Below are 17,199 nucleotides of genomic sequence, written 5' to 3'. Positions count from 1 at the left end.
TTTGAGAAGCTGAACGTTGTGAATACTTCTATGCAAGGGAAAGACACCACCATATTACAAACAACTGACAAGATGAATGCTTTCGTCCGAAAAATTTCGTTGTGGACGCAAAAGATACGCAAAGAAAATATTTTTGATATGTTTTCGTGCTTGTGTAAGTGCAAGGCTGACAACTTGAATCTTGATCAGGTGACGAAAGTAATTATTGCCCATCTAAACGGACTGCAAGAAAGGTTTCAGCATTACTTCGTTGAAATTGATGTGACTAAATACGATTGGATTCGTAATCCATTTCTGGCTGATCCTAGAACAAGCGGGTTGTCCACGGAAGAAGAAGAGCAGCTCATCGACCTTTCGAGTGACCAATCCCTGAAAATGGTCTTCCAAACAACACCAGTGCCAACATTCTGGATTAGCGTCAACGGTGCTTTCTGAGAAAGCAATGAAAGTTCTTCTGCCATTTTCAACTTCGTATATGTGTGAGCAAGGATTTTCAGCATTGGCAGCACTGAAGTCTCAATACAGAAATCGTGTGGACGCAGAGGCTGAGCTGGGAATAGCAGTGGGTACGAACATCGCACACAGGTTCGCTTCTCTATGCAACAGCAAGCAGCTCAACCTTCTCATTAATCATAGAGAGTGTCCAATAAAATAATATTTATTAGCACCGCAGAATTTGCTTTAGTAAAATTTCATTAACAGTTATACTTCTTGCAGATACGAACTTTGTTCTTCCGTTGTTGAATTGCATTGATTTCCTCGACGCTGCGTTCGACGTTAGCTAGGGCTCCCCCCCCCCCGCTCTTCCACCGACCTTGCTGGCTAAGGGGGGTCGCGGACGTAACGGTGTTCGTCAGGGGGGTCGCCACAAGTAAAAGGTTGAGAACCGCTGCCGTAATGCCTCAGGATCTTCCATAAGGACTCGCGGTGGATGCTGTCAAAAGCCTTCTCCAGGTCGATGAAATTGATGTACAGCGATGTGTTCCATTCGTTGCTCTGCTCCACAATTTGACGCAGAATGAAGATGTGTTCAGAGCAGGATCGCCCAGGGCGAAATCCTGAAGATAGCGGAGAGAAAGTCAGCCAAACAAAAAGTCAACAGCACTAGATCTCAACGCCTGAAGGAACAACTCAGACAAAGTTATACAAAACTAAACAAAGAGGGAAAGAGGATGGCAAAAACCGACAAAAGATACTACATAGAGAAACTGGCAGATAAAGCAGAAAAAGCAGCAAGGAAAAATGACCTGAAGACACTGTACAAGATAAACAAACAGCTAAACAACGGGTTTAAGAACAGTGATGTGCCAGTGAAGGACATGAACGGTAATGTTGTTGAGGGAGAGGCAGGAAAACTACAGCGCTGGAGGGAACATTTTGAGTCAGTTCTGAACAGACCAGATCCCCCTCAGCTTGCAGACATCCAGCCAGCAGCTATAGACCTTGACATCTGCCCACCAAGCCTGGAAGAAGTGACAGCAGCAATCAAGACAATGAAGAGCGGAAAAGCACCAGGGGCAGATGGAATAACAGCAGAGATGTTGAAAGCAGATATAAGTGTGACAGCTCCCAAGCTGACTGAAATCTTCAAGCAAGTTTGGGAATCAGGGCAGGTCCCTGATGGGTGGAAGACAGGGCTCATCTTCAAGTTACCCAAGAAAGGAGATCTTGGAGACTGCAATAATTGGAGGGGCATAACACTTCTTTCCCTCACCAGCAAAGTCTTCAGCAAGATTGTTCTGTCAAGACTGACGGCAACCCTTGAGAAAGACCTCCGACCACGCAAACAGAAACGGAATGTATTAAAATATTTTACTAGTACTCTTAATTTTCTTCGTCCCCTGTCTTGTAGTCTAAAACTAATTAAAGGTTGGTTGCTAAAACATCAGCCTCACCTCTTTGTGAGAGGAGTTCAGCTCAGTGTTGTGCTTCTTCTGTTGTTTACCTAAACAGGTCACGTGATTGGAGCATGACTCACTCCCTGTCGTTGGGCTCATGGCTCGTCCTTTGAAGTGAAGCCTCGTCAAACGGTCTTCTGCTGTTGCGAGTTAAGGGGACATTACAGTCATTGGCCACGAATGCTAGAACCCCTGTACTAAAGTTTTGGAATGTTTTTTGAGACTTTCAGATCGGTTTTAGGCCGAACTTACTCTGTCAAGTAGAGGACAGAAGGGATTCGCTTTAGGGGATGGAAGCAAAGGTATCTGTCAGACAAGAATAAAGCAATTAGCTAAAGCCTCTAGGGTAGCGGCATGGTGGAGCTCCTCAACAATACATGGTCTCCTGTAAAAGACTTAACTCCCATGTTTAAATTTTTCTATATGTTTTCGGCATTATGTGCTTCTAAATATTTGTTTGTATGATAAAAAAGCGATCTGCTGTTTATAGATTTATGTGTGAGTTTATGAGTCTAGTAGTGTATGTTTTTGTCTTTCTTCGTGTGCGTAAGTGTGTTTATGATATTTAAATGTTCCCAAAAAATATAGTTGTGAAAGCGTCATAGATAAGGTGCACAACAAAAGCAGTAAGGGTACCTTTGACGTAAAAATTGCCGAGAATTTCAATTGGATCTTTTCAGAAAAGCGAGAGACAAACGTTGATGACAGAAAATCTGATGAGGTCGGCAAACATGAACTGTTCGTCTCTTACATGGACGTGATGAGGCTCGTGCCTGTAGGCTACAGACTCGTGGAGACAACAAGAGTCACGCGCAGGATGTAATCTTCCTGAGCTGCCATTACCTGGGTCAGGGTGGACTTCATCTCGGGAACAACCTGAGATTGAAACTAAAAAACATCTGCTGGATTTTGCTAACATTTGCTCAAATGACAATAACACATTGTGACCAAGTTTACTATCTATTAGTTAAATGTCAGATATCGTAATTAGACTCTTCTAATTGTCATTAAAATCAATAAATCTTTTAATATTAAGTGTCATGATTTAGTCATGATAATCGTGACCATATGACATTAGTAGCGAAAATGTTTAATGAAATGACGATGACAGTGAAAACGGTGGCGACAGCGAAGGTGATGATGATAACCTTTATTGTCGTCAGAAAAATATAGAAATCTCCCTTTCACGATAAAAGATCCATTGAAGTATTGTCAGTATCGTGTATAATATAAAGCTTACATGCTACTACAGGCCTTTCGCTACATCTGCAGCTGTACACTTTTATGTCGCCAGCTCCAACGCCCCCAAATAAACAAAAAACAAAAAAGAAGTCTTACAAGTCATGCACCCAGTTCTTTTTTCAATAAAGCAGTTAAAACCGATGCTGACTTTATTTTCTCTGAACAATTGTTTTTAAAGGCAAACGCTCGCGCGCACAGACACACACACACACACACAGACAGACAATTGCACTTCTAATTTATGCCAGAGGAAAAAAAACTTCAGTACATCTGTGGTCACATTTGTAGGTCTTCTCTTGTTGTCAAGTACTGATGAGTGTTGTCTTCCGACAGCCAGCGCTTATCTTGATCAAGGTCACAAACATTTTTTTTCTTCAATTTACAGCTCCTGCGATGTCTGCCATCAGAGAGTTCAAGTCACAAATAGTTTAAAGCTGACACAAGCTGTTCAGTACAGTTAACCAATAAAACAAATTTCAGATAAAATAAACACACGTTTGTCATCATTTAAAATTGAATGTTGTCTTAGTGATACCCAGTTCTGACAATGTCATTATTTTATTAGAGAGCCTATATTTGTCACGGAAATGACTCAAAATACGTTTTAATTGAGTACCCTACTGCGATCCGTACCGAGTCTTGCAGAAAAATGACGAAATTCAAACGATTTTTCGATACTGTTTCCCTGTCATAACACCATTGTGTTATATTTTGTCAGAAAGCCCAGAGTCTGTATGTCTTAGTTCATTAAAGAATGATTCAAATATTAGCCGATCAAAAGATTTAGGAGTAAACAAACCTGGTCGGCCATCTCGGCACTAATCTTTGAACCCATTTTTCTCAAAATGGCGGCACCCGCACTTTAAAAGTTTATAGCTCACTCAATTTTAAGACAAGAAGAACACTTTTTGTATCTAAAGAAAGTTCAGACTCTGTACATTTTTTACACTGTACATTAAAAAAAAATATATGCAATTTGGCAAATCTATAATTTCCGACTTAAAACTCATTTCGTCGTGGAGGGTCACATTTACGTATGTGCTGATTTGAAGGTCTGATCTGCACAAGAACATAATGTCAAAAATTATCTTAGCTCACCCAACTAAATGTAAAAAAGTCAGTAAATGCTATTTAAAATTGTCCTAGGGAATCTTTGTCCTCTACCCTGAACTGGTAATTAACATAAGAACTTTCAGAAGCCGTGACTACCCGATGTTTGCAAACTGTGTTTGAGTAAAATATTGATCCAGACAGAAACACATTTTCATTATGGTATATAAAATCTTATTAAATAATTAGCACATTTCAGATTATGTAAAAAAGTAGTTCATTCCCTGATTTATAAATAGTTTTCTCTTGTTCATTTTACATGAGTCATTTTATGAACGCAGTCATCCTTAATCCTCTTATCTATTTAAAACAAGGGTTGCTTTGAAACTGTGTCTGGGATAGCGTTAAGGATCTGTTTATAACTGTTTAACAAAATGCACTTAAGGCCTAAAAGTATTTAGCATTGCAACTGTAAAGAACTTATAGTGTATATTGTTAAACATCACAAACGTTTTGGAGATAGCATTTGGATGAAAAACAATCTATAAAATTTCAGTTCCATATCAAAGCACTAAAAGTACATAAAGGTCTGTAGGTCACGGAGCCAGCCACTCCACTCCATGTTCGCACTACATCTGTGTTCGCATCTCCAGTTGTTAAGAACTGATGAGTGTTTCTTTCCGATCGCCAGCACTCATCTTGATGAAGGTCACCAACATCTGTGTTTGTTGGCTGAGACATTCAGACAGAGAACTTTCTAGAGAAGCACAGCAAACTGAGGGTCACATGGGTCACGTTTGTGTTGTCAAACGCCACACACTACAAATAATAAAAGTTACTAAATAAAACGTTATTGCAAAATATATCTGTTTGTTCAAGTTAAAAACACACAATGTACGTAAAAAGGTTTAGCAGTTAGTCACATTCATGAATGCAAGGTAGTAAAGTAGTTTTTTTAGGAATTTCGAAATGGAAACATAAAATTGTATGTAACACCAACAAATATACACTACAACAATGACCACTTATAAAAAAAAAATTGTTTGCGACTATTTTCAACGTTTTGTCTTGAGGCTCGACACCTCGTTTTAATGAGAATTTTTACTGAGGCTGAAATGTCTGTGCAGTTCCGGGCAATGTGTTTGACATTTCTGCTTTAGACAACAAACCGCACAATTTGAGAAATAGCACGCGCACACACACACACACACACACACACACACACACACACACACACATAATTTCTGTAGGAATTTACATCTTAGAGAAACTTCACTACATCTGTTGTCACATCTCTTGGTCCTCTATCAGTATCAGGATTACACAAACATTATATTAATAAAATTTGCGAAATAGGATTGTCCTAAAAACACACTTTTGACACTGAAGTTGCAACGATTCTTGGTGTACTTCAGATACAAAAAATAATCTGAAAAACAAATGTTTCGATCATAGGTTGGAGAAGTTTTATCAACTCTTTTATCTTGTACAAGAAAGGATGACTGTCAAAGCCGGAAGACCTAAATAAAAGTTCTTGGTTTGAGAGGCTGCACCGAGTCCTCACAATCTTGTTATTGTATCTACATCCGTTCTCACTTTTGCGTCTAACAAGTCAGACAACATCTCTAAAGCATTGTATGTCCTTCTGACTATTTTATATATCATTTGAAACCTGTAGATAAGTGCTTAATAAAAACAAAACACTTTCATAGTAAAAAAAGTTTATTCTACTGACCTCGAATATGGACAGTGTGACAGGACACTGATGGTGTCACTAGGGAAGGTCAACACTGTTGTTAACTAAGATCAGCGTCAAGGAAGGTTTTCTGCAGTCTTTGCTCATGGACAATCACCGACACAATGGCATTAAAGAGAGGCACACAATATACATACAAAGTTCTTTGAAACGAAATTTGTAGGAAGTGAAGAAAAGATTAGGATGTACAACTTTGTAAATACTTAGGTCTATCATCGTACATTGTTGCACACTTGGATGTTGTGTTTTTTTCTTTGGAACTAGTCTGTCATTCAGAACATTTATATGTCTAAGAAAGCAATAACCTGTAACAAAGAAAACCGGTCAATTGACATTAAAAAATACAATGGAAAAGAAACCGGTTAAAAAGAATAAAGCAAAGTGTAAACAATTTAATCTGGCTTTGTGTAGATCAACGGATGATTGTCCTCTACTTGATGTACAATTATTAAAACGCTTTCCGTAAATAAAATTTTCGCGATTTGGTAAGGGCTTGACAGTTCATGGAATGGAAGAAGCATGTTCCCGTGTCTCTGTGTGCAACAGGGAGCTCGTGGGACAGCATCAGTAGAGTCAGGGACCTCGTCTCGTGCTGTAGACCCACAGCTTTGACACTAACGGGCGTCCTACACAACATCACTGAGTACTCAGCCACTTTTTTTATATCAGTTTCAAACTGTTACGAGATGGTATTAAAGACATTTCTCTCTCTCTCCGTCTGCCAGGTCATGTGCAACAACAACCTGACAGAACACATTAGCGTTAAGAGTAGATACAGAAGTCAAGTCACAGGCTCAAGACTCAATCCCATAGAAGAAGAATTATGTGGTGAACATAGCTGGGTTAGAGAGATGCCCAAAGAAACCTACAGGTAAATAGTCTACAGGTATCTCAATGGTAGAGGCCTCTCACTTACGACAGCCCCCGGGGAACAGCAGCAGATGGAGATCACTTGTTTTAGTCTCACGTGCCTGACGGGGGGAAAAGGATTAAAATGAACGAGTTTATAAGGTTTAAGTGTGAGATTACTGTAATGTAAACTAGTAAGATGAACAATATAGTGGAGTATCGCTAGTTCTCTACACCTTGATACTTCCGTATTTTTACTTGTTCTTAAGGTATACAGGCAATACACTGTTCACATAAAAACGGTTACTGTGTTTGAGCATTTGTCCTAATTAATCGCTTCATTGATGTTTAAATTATCTGATTACAGAATTGACATATACAAAACAACTATAAGTTAAACGGCTGTTCTTTATTTTTTAATTTGAATATAGACCATTTTGTGGTTCTTTGTTTTGTCAAGAGAAAGGTTTCTCCATCATAATTTTCTACTGTACATAATTATATATTTAGTAGATCTGAAACATTGCTTATGGACTAGCTTTAAAAAGCATTAATACATGTTACTACAAATTATATTTGGAATACAAAACACACAAGGCTTACGTACGTACACTAATACATTTGGCACCTCGCATACGCCAGAAGAGGAAAGAAGAGACTCAGTCATCCAATCAAACTTAGTCACGTGATCGTTAGCCAATGCGAAGGCTCACCGTTAGTCACTTCCTCGTCGACGTGGAATAAAAGCTGTCGCATTGCGATGTTTGTCCAGTGTCTTGTCAGTCAGACACACGATCATCTTTAACATGTCGACACCCAGCAACATGATGTACAGGGCCGTCAGTGTTTACTGGATCTCTGTTCTCCTGGTGCCCAGTGTGGGTAAGTAGTGCCGCACATAAAATTAGTCGTTTGTCAATAAGATCATTTTATTGTAACCTGCACGTGTTAAATGTTTCGGGCTGTAAAAAGCAATGGCTCTTTGCGTTTAATTTCGAAGTTGCCTGTGTATAATAATATTATTAAATGCATCAATCTGACTTTTTTTTGGACAAGAACAATGTTGATTCATTTCAAGTTTATATGCGCTTATCAAAGTGTGATTCCTGGAGGTGTAACTTGTGCTAGCATGATATGTCCTGTGCAACCCTGCTTGAATTTTTTTTTTAAATTCAATTACACCTACCTAATTTGCTTTGGATTATATAAAAAGTGAGTGTTCATGCTATCCTATACAGATCCCGACCAGTCTCAATCTCTCTAGTATTACCATTTATGGGATTTCGCTGGAGATAGCAGCATAATCCTCCGCCAATTTTTGCACTAAGAGAGCTCTCCGTTCTTTGTTAACTTGACCCAGTGGCCTAATTTTCAATATGTAGGTACTAGTTTTGCTCACAGATCTTGTGTAGAAGGGGCTGTTAAACTGTTGCTGTTGTTTCTGTGTCTTAGAGGGTTAGTTTCATGTTGAAATGAAGTTGTTTAGTTGCTGATGGTATGTAAGGTAAGGTTGGTGGAGGAGAATGATTCAAGATCTCTCCAAAGTGTTCCATCCACCGGGTTCTTTAATCTGCATGGTTTGTTGTTGTTTTTCGTTGTTGGCCTTTCACCAGCTCGTTTGGGTCAATGCTCATGCCTGTCACAGATCATGTTATTTCGTATAGTCACTTCATGTTTTCGTGTATAGCTCCTGTTTCTGCTTCCTGTGTCGATTTATAGTAGAAGCGTCTCTTGTCCTCTTTGAAAGACTTCTTCACTTGGCGGTTGGCTTCCCAATATTCAGCTCTGAAACCTTCCTTCTCTTTCTGGTCTAGACACTGGTTGAGCTTCTGTTTCAGTTCCTTTCATGATTCAATCATTGCCTAGGTCTCTGTAGTCATCCATTCCTTGTTTTTCCTTTCCCTCTTCCCTAGAACATATGTGCAGGTTGTGTTTAAAATGGTCTGGTATATTGACCAGTGTTCGCCTACTGATTCTTCTGTTAGTCCTAAAAAGGCTTCATACTTACTCTTTACTTCCAGTTTTAAATGACTTTTGTGGGTTTTTTTTCTCAGGTACTGAGTATTAAACTTGTTTAGTGGTCTACCTGCTTGGTCAGTGAAGAACTTCAGCTTAATCTTAAAGACTGACGCGAGGAACTGGTGGTCTGAAACAACAGCTGCACCTCTTCTTACTCGACCATCTTGGAGACTCTTTCTCCACTATCGATTAACTGTTATATGGTCAATCTGTTTTTAAGTCTGACCATAAGGGCTAGTCAAAGTTCTCTTGTTTATATTTGTGTATCAAAACGCAGTGACACATATGACATTTCTATTGAAAGTACAGATGTCTGTAAAGAGCTCCCCGTGTTCATTAAAGGTGTCAACGCAATGTCTTCCGATGATGAGTTCCCTGTTGGTGTTATCATCTCCCACTTTCTCATTTAGGTCTTCCATAATGTTATTCAGATCTCTTCTTCATGTGTGGTCAAGCAAAGACTGCAGGGAACTGTAGAAGTCTTCTTTTTTTATAAAACCATTAAAAGACACAAAGTTAATTTTAACATCATAGTTTTAACAGCTTTATATGATAAGCAGATTTTTCCTTCATCCAATAATTGTTAAACTACAGATATATTTTTCTCGTTTTATTTCCTATATATAGATTATTCGCGTATTTCCAATCTTAATTCTGTTATTGCAAAAGATAGGTTCTAACAAAATTTATTCATGTTTTAAACACACTATACTCTCTCTAAATATTATCTTTTAATACATCTGGCCAGAAGCCATTAGCATTTAGAAAAGAGGCAAATTTCATGCCCAAGTTTGCCTAAATAATCTGTTATTTTGCATGTAGACATCATTTTTTTCCTAGCTGTGGATGTTTATCTTTTTCACAGCCACAAAATTAATTTATATAAGTTCTAACATCATGTATGCGAAAGCTCCCAGCATAAATACTTTTAAAGGATATTTTTCTGGTAATGTTATCATTTTAACGATTACAAACAAACCTAAAGATGGATTTCTATATGTCATTTACAATATATTCTGAAGGGTTAGGTAGCAGTAGCCACATGTGTACTTATTTTGACAAGACTTAAGTATTGCTTCCCTCCCTAATGGAGTTAACTGTCTCTTAATTCAATGTTGGTACAAGCTTCTAATTTCAGCAAGCTTTCTATCCAAGTTTTATTTTATACAGTCTGTTAGATTATTTGTAATCCAATTGCCGAAATTGTTTGATGTTTCTGGATTTTTTTCCTGATCATTATAGCTCGAATTCCTATGAAAAAAAAGAATAAAAAAAGGTGATATGGTGTCAACCTTCCTGCATCCTCTTCTTATTCCAAACCATGCTGATAATGTGCTATTCACTGACACACTCAATTGAAATTTTTAATAAAGGGCGTGGTCCATTTTACAGAAAAGAAAGCTACAGCTAAAGTAATGGAGAACATCAAGCATAAAACAACAACTATTAATATCGAAGGTTTATTTAAAGTGAAGGTATGTTAGTAAACGAGGCTGTTTATTTACACTTTATTGTTGAGTCAGATCATATATCACTCTAATTTTATCCCCAGGATATCTTCCACGAAGAGATGGTGAAAATTGTTTTAATTCGTTTTGCAATGCATGCTGCACAAATCTTAAATATCGCATTTGAGAATGATTGGTCTTTTAATCTTTTATCTGTTATTTAATTTTTTTCCAATTTTTTACTTTTTTATTATTTTTTTTTTTATTATTGGAGATGTCGGTGTCTCGTGGCTTTAACAGAGCTTTCTCGAGTTTATGACGTGTTTATTTTTGTTCTACAGAAAATCTTTATTAAGTATTTACTTCAAGCAAGAACCTGAAGAGAAAAGCAGGGACATTTATTAGAGCTACCGGTAGTTTTCATATGTGGTTTCCAATTCATGGTTCCAATAAAAGAAACTAACTCTGCAATACTATTTAATAATTTAGAACTTCATAAGTTAGCGCATTATATTAGTTTAGTGTATTATTAATTCATTCAATTTCAGCTCAGCAGATGTCAGCTCGTGTAGTTGGTGGCACAGCAGACGCAGGACGTCTAGAGATATGGTACGATGGAACTTGGGGCACAGTGTGTGAGGATGGATTTGGACAGAGAGATGCCTTGGTAGCCTGCAGGATGCTGGGATTTAACAGGTATGGAATGATACTCGTTACGTTTGAAAAGCTATTGTCTCATTTGCTCTACTAGAAAACTTGTGTTTTTATCTTCAAAACTTTTTTTTATATTTGAGACATAACATAGCAAAACGAAATGGATGTGTAAAGAACATGTGTGTATGCACATAAGCATACACATGTGTAATGATCCCAAAAAAATTATAAAATTATTTAACGTCTGATATTGTGTTCATTATAACAATGAAAAATGCAATCAGCTTATTGAACACCTAATTTCAACTGTAGTACTTTCTTAATCCAAGCTCACTCGAACGATGAGGCACCACAATGTTACTTTTATCCACAATTACTTCCCTTGGCACAAAAGACACAAGACTTGGTCGCACTACCTTTGACCTATGTATGGGCCTCACGTGCACTTAAAACAGAAATTTGTGGCAGTTATTTTATTGTTGTTCAACGAAGGCTTTTGCGATGGATTGGACATGTGCTCCGCCAGCAGACAGCAGACCTTTCCAGAGTCGCCCTACGATGGACTCCAGACGGCCGAAGAAAACGAGGCCGCCCAAAGGAAACTTGGAGAAGAACAGTGGAAAGGGAGATGAAAGGAAAGGGCTGGACGTGGGGTCACCTAGAGCGGGTTTCAGTCGATCGACATCGGTGGCGGACTCTGGTTGAGGCCTTCTGTGCAACCTGATGAACGAAGAGGAATAGATAGATAAATTTTATTGTTACAAGAAGTGGTTTCGAAAAGGATTAGTCATAGAGAGTCATAGAGGGTCTGCGAGTAGTTAAGTACTAACGTGCAAGTCAATCACACACACACAGACACATTCGCCTCATTAACTACATTTCACAGTGGTGTAGGAAGATGCTAAGATTTGGGAGTGGAGTGGAGGACGATAAACTCTATAAAGACTGAACGACAAAACAACGCTGAGCATTTTAGGGGTGGATGGCTGTTGCTTTGGTTCTACAAAACTGTTACTTCACTAAAGCCATGTGCTATAGAATGACAAGGGAAAACGAGATCCCTCCCTCGTGTAGTAGACTTCTTAACAGGATCTTTACAGGTGACTTACTCTAAATGTAGGTAGTTAGCAAAGGGACACAAGCGGTGTCCGAGCCACAAACTGAGATTGCCGGGTCTTTCAATTGCAATGTGTTTGGTCAACGGGACGTAGGGGTGGTAATTGAAGTTTTCAAAATACTCTTCTGGGAACAGGCTTTTATTTAGATGCTTATAATATTTATTCAAATCTCATTCAGAAGATGTGTATTAAAGCTCAAGATTTAAGATCACACTAAACTATTCACACAAAACGTCGTAATGCACTCTCAACAAATTTCTGACTTTGCCTTAACATATTGTTTCCCCTTTTTTAGCAATGAACAATGGGATTCGCTAATCAAATTGTAGAGGGCCGGTAGTCCGCCGTTGTTGCTAGTTTTGGCGGGATCTGCTGGGACAGGGCGAGAGATGGCAATGAGCGGTGATTGGTTAGGAAAAACGGCGTATTGCCCCGACCGTATCGGAGCATCGCAAAGTTTACCCCTTCCCAGAGGTATATAAGGGCAGAGCTGAGACGAAAGGAGAGAACAGAGTCAGCGGAGGAGACAGCGCGCACAGCTACACGACGAAGAAGAGACAGCCCCGACCTCTAGCGCCATCGTACGAGAATAAAAGGGTCGCACACCTGCTGACAATGTTCCTGCCTTTTTGGTTCGAGTGTTGAACCGTTGTCGTCACTACACAACCCCTTACCACTCGGTTACAAAATTAAAACAACCATGCAGCTCGACCAACCGAATTGAGACAAATTGAGCTTTCAATCAATTTAAATTCTTTTGGACACAAAGTTGTCCCGAAAACTTTGGTTTGCCACACGCTACCCGCAGAGTGAAAGAAGATACAGATGTATATTAATCGTTTGCATAGTTTACTCGCATGTCTGTCGCTTTATGACGAGTATGTATTGAACACTTTACTTTCTTGAAATTAACATCACGGCTGCCCATCACGATCAGCTCTACAGCAACGTGTCTGATTGCACGTGCGGGCTTGAGTATGTGTGTAAGTGTGTAATTACACACGTTAATCTTCATTTTAAAAGTCTGTTTGTTTTAAATGTCTATATTTTCTTGTTATCGTTTCTGATGTCGGACAGCACAACAGCAGTAGCCGTGGGGTCAGCCAAGTACGGAGCAGGCTCTGGTCCTATTCTGTTCAATGAACTGCAGTGTGTGGGGCACGAAACCAGCCTGGCGCAGTGTCCATACTCGGAGCTCTACAGACACAACTGTGGACATTGGGATGATGTCGGCGTCATGTGCAACTTCAGTATGTAGACCAGTATATATAATTAAACATTTAGGGCTACTCCATTATTTTATTTATTTTGTTAACAATTTAATCAATTAATATTAAAAAGATATTAAATGGCTTGAAATCAGAGTGATGCATAGAACTCTGAGGACAAAAGTAAGATTATTCCACAAGGGAATAGAAGATGATAACCCTGGCCCTTGGAGAGATGAAAGAGGAAATTTCTATCATATATTTTGAAATGGAAAAATTTTGATGATTTTGGGAAAAACTTACAAAATTGTTTATTAGACAAATGTACAAAATGCTCCAATAAAACTATCAGTGAACATTTGGCTCTGTTTGGATGCAGTAATAACTTTGAGACAGATGGTGTACTTGATTTATTTTTACTGCTCGCAAAAGCATATACTTATATATATTTGTAGACTTTAAAAAAGTCATCCCTCAGTGAGAACCCTTTATCCAAACATTGAAACACAGATAAACAATTGCAAAATGTAATGCGTCTTTAGAAATAAAGTAAAAAAAGTTTGCTAAATACTGGTTACCATATTTAAAACTTGGGAACTAGACTAAATACTGACTCTTTCTATATATATATAAATGACTTTATGATTACCTAAAACTACATATGTCTCGATATGGGATCCAAGGTGCTTTTTATGATGATTTCTTGATTTGTGCGAGACATGAAAAGATTAGATACATTGTTTTATCTTGTGTAAAATTTAACATTGCAGGGTTTTTTTGGAATATGTTTGTTTTTATGTTTCTTTGTTGTAAAATATTCCTTTTTTGTATTGTATAGGGATATTGTTATTCGTTTTTGTGATATGTATCTGAGAGAGATAATGAATGTTTGAAAAAACTTGTCCATGAAGATGAGGTGAATGATCTCCCCTGGTTTAAACGCTTTGTGGAAAAATGTTTTGTTACAGGCGACTCATCAATCACCTGTTGTAATCATAACTGACTCGTTTTGCATTTTGACAACTAACAGAACTCGCACAAAGAGACTTTTAACAGTAACGAAAATGTAAATAGCTTACCACTTTATTTATATATTTAGCATAGGACGCATTCAGATTTGTTTTCACAGGCTTAATAATGTCTTGGCCTTATAGTGTATGAATATCACCAAACTGCCTTCTGTTTACCCTATCTAAGAGAATTCACTCCCAGGTGTTAATGTCAATAATATAAAGACTTGATTATTTAATTTTTTTATAGAGACTTATGTAAATTTGATTGTATTAATGTTTTTTTTAAATAAAGGACTGGAAACAAAATTTGTGCGGTATGGAAAAGCGGTCCGCTGCATGTGGTGTAGAGTGTCTAGTTTTAATTATTTTTTTTAATGAAAAGAATCCTTTAAACCGAAAATAATGTTTTAGGAGTAAATTAACATAGCTTAGCTCTTTTGACATGTTTCTTTGTTTTTTTTTAAAAAGTAAAATTGTTAGTATTTGATTTTTTACGTTAAAAAAGATAAATTTATTCGAGTAACCTGCAGTTTTTAATATGTTGATTTAAGGTAATCTTTTAACAAGAAAATCACCCTGTAGTATTTATAAAAACGTCATACTTTATAATTTTAGAAAGAGTTTCTAATGAGTGTTTGATTATTTTAGACATTAAAACAACAAAACAAAATTTCTGGTACATGTTTATGCCAAGTTTTGAAATATAGGAAATGATTATGTCACAGCGGCAGGAGATTAAACTGCTACTAAACTATACTAGTACTAAACAGTCAGCTACTTGCTAGTCTAGTTTACTAACCGTTATCGGGTATACCAGAATAAATGTAACGAATTAAAGGCTTTGCCATTGCTTTAAAACAACAACATTCACAATTAAATGTTCTCTGTATAATAAGAAATAGTTTTGGGTATTGTATTAATTCACTGTATTATTAACTCGTTCAGATTCAGCTCAGCAGATGTCAGCTCGTGTAGTTGGTGGCACAGCAGACGCAGGACGTCTAGAGCTATTGTACGATGAAACTTGGAACACAGTGTGTGGCTATAGGTTTGGAACGGAGGAGGCCTTGGTAGCCTGCAGGATGCTAGGGTTTAACAGGTATGGGATGATACTCATTACCTTTGAAAAGCTTTTATCTCATTTTTCTCCAGAGAAACACTTTTGTTTAATAGGAGAAATGTATCCCTATTATAAGTTAGCGAATAAACGAAAGTACAAAATTTTTGAAGATAATCCCTGCCTTAAAAGTTTTTTTTAAAAAGTAACAATAGGAGTAGAAGGTGACTAGACTGTACACCAGGAGGTACAAGAGAAGACCACGTACTTTAAAAATCTTTCCTATAATAGCTAGATATTGTCTCTAGCAATCTGAACATATTATGGTACAACACTAATGTTTATCTCTTGAATCACAGTTACCAAGAAACATTTCTAGAATTACTGCGACCTTTATAAGTTTTAATTGCTTCTATAATTGTAATCTTTCATTCAGGATCCACCACAGCTGAATATCAATTAGACGCTCTAAATCAGGTTTTTTATTTAAACATTTCATTGTTCATGCAAATAAGCATACACATGTATTATGCTCACAATTTTTTTAATAAAAAAATTATTTCAAGTCTGATATTGTGCGCATTTTAACAATGAGAATGCAATAAGCTTATTCGACTCTCACTTTCAACTGAAGTCCTTTCCTGATTAAAGTTCCTTAGAACGCTTGGGCTCTCCCAGATAGCATTGAAAAATTTTATAAATGTTTATAAAAAGTTTTTGCATTATGTTTTTATAATGTTTGCACAAAATGTTCGTAAAACGTAAATTATGCCCATTAAAATTTTGTTTTAAAAACGTTTAATTAAGAGCTTCTGGAAACGTCTTTTAAAAGTTTTATAAACCTATTTTTGTAAATGTTTAACAAATGTTTTAAGAAAAATGTTTCAATAATGTTTGCAGAAAATGTTATTTTAAACATTTAATTTTAAACCACGCATACAAGTAACTACTAGATTACACAATAATTCTTTATTTCAAACAAATTTTACACACAGACTTCACAGACAGTTCACTTTGATTATCACTGATTATGCGCAACAGCTTTGAGAAAAAACATTGATACAATGGCGAGAGAAATGTGTGAGCTAACGGTTCACACGAGGAGGGATAGTGAGAGAGAGTTCACTGATACATTGATACACGACACACGACACACATTTTTTTTTTTACACGACACATTTTTTAATGTCAATGGCTCATGCAGTCATTTTGACATGGGGTATATATACATAGTGATAACACAATGCATCATATTTTACAACAATCACATATACATCTCCATATATTAGTTCTTTATATTAGTTCTTTGGCCATCAGAGAGTGAGACTTTACGCATGCATACCCTCACACACACTACTAATCTTACATGTTCTAACTCTATTGCAACAAACCTACTAATTAACTAATCTCTGTTCTACTTATTATTTCTTTATTAAGGAGTTCTTTTAGTCGCATCTTATTAGCTTCAGCTACAAATTTTGCTAAACACTTCAGTAACTTTTCGTTAGAAAGGGATATGTATACCTCTATTGTTTGAACAGTATGTGATTTGAAGAGTTGGTTATTCATCCGAAGGATCTCATAATATGGACACCTAAACATGAAATGCTCTTCATCTTCTATGATAGTTGTTTTTCCACAAGCTGGGCAACCTAGATGTAATTCCAAAGGGGCTTCAAACCATCTTTTATTCGCATTAAGACCTAAGGTTCTTGTTCTAAGTCTAGCTAGGGCACTTCTGTTCCACCTATTGTTTATAATCGATAAATATTTTTCTGGCTGTAAATTATCTTTAAATGATAGGAACCATTCATATTTGTGCCTTTCTCCATGTTGCGTGTCTGTTTTGCTTAAAGGAGCATATTATACGGTCTTTGAATTCTGAAA

The 17,199-nt window shown here is 37.2% G+C and overlaps 1 protein-coding gene across 1 annotated transcript; it reads left to right on the top strand.

Moving 5' to 3' along the window:
- The first annotated feature begins 7,600 nt into the window (after positions 1-7,600).
- On the top strand, positions 7,601-15,743 carry LOC112569490 (deleted in malignant brain tumors 1 protein-like). The gene is made up of 4 exons (XM_025247298.1): positions 7,601-7,677; positions 10,811-10,958; positions 13,112-13,284; positions 15,201-15,743. Exons 1-4 carry the CDS (start codon positions 7,602-7,604, stop codon positions 15,512-15,514), a joined length of 711 nt encoding a protein of 236 aa, XP_025103083.1. The 5' UTR covers position 7,601; the 3' UTR covers positions 15,515-15,743.
- The last annotated feature ends 1,456 nt before the right edge of the window (positions 15,744-17,199 follow it).

The sequence above is a fragment of the Pomacea canaliculata genome, linkage group LG7, assembly GCF_003073045.1.
Source record: "Pomacea canaliculata isolate SZHN2017 linkage group LG7, ASM307304v1, whole genome shotgun sequence".
Lineage (NCBI taxonomy): Eukaryota > Metazoa > Mollusca > Gastropoda > Architaenioglossa > Ampullariidae > Pomacea > Pomacea canaliculata.
This window is presented reverse-complemented; position numbering and strand designations above follow the sequence as displayed.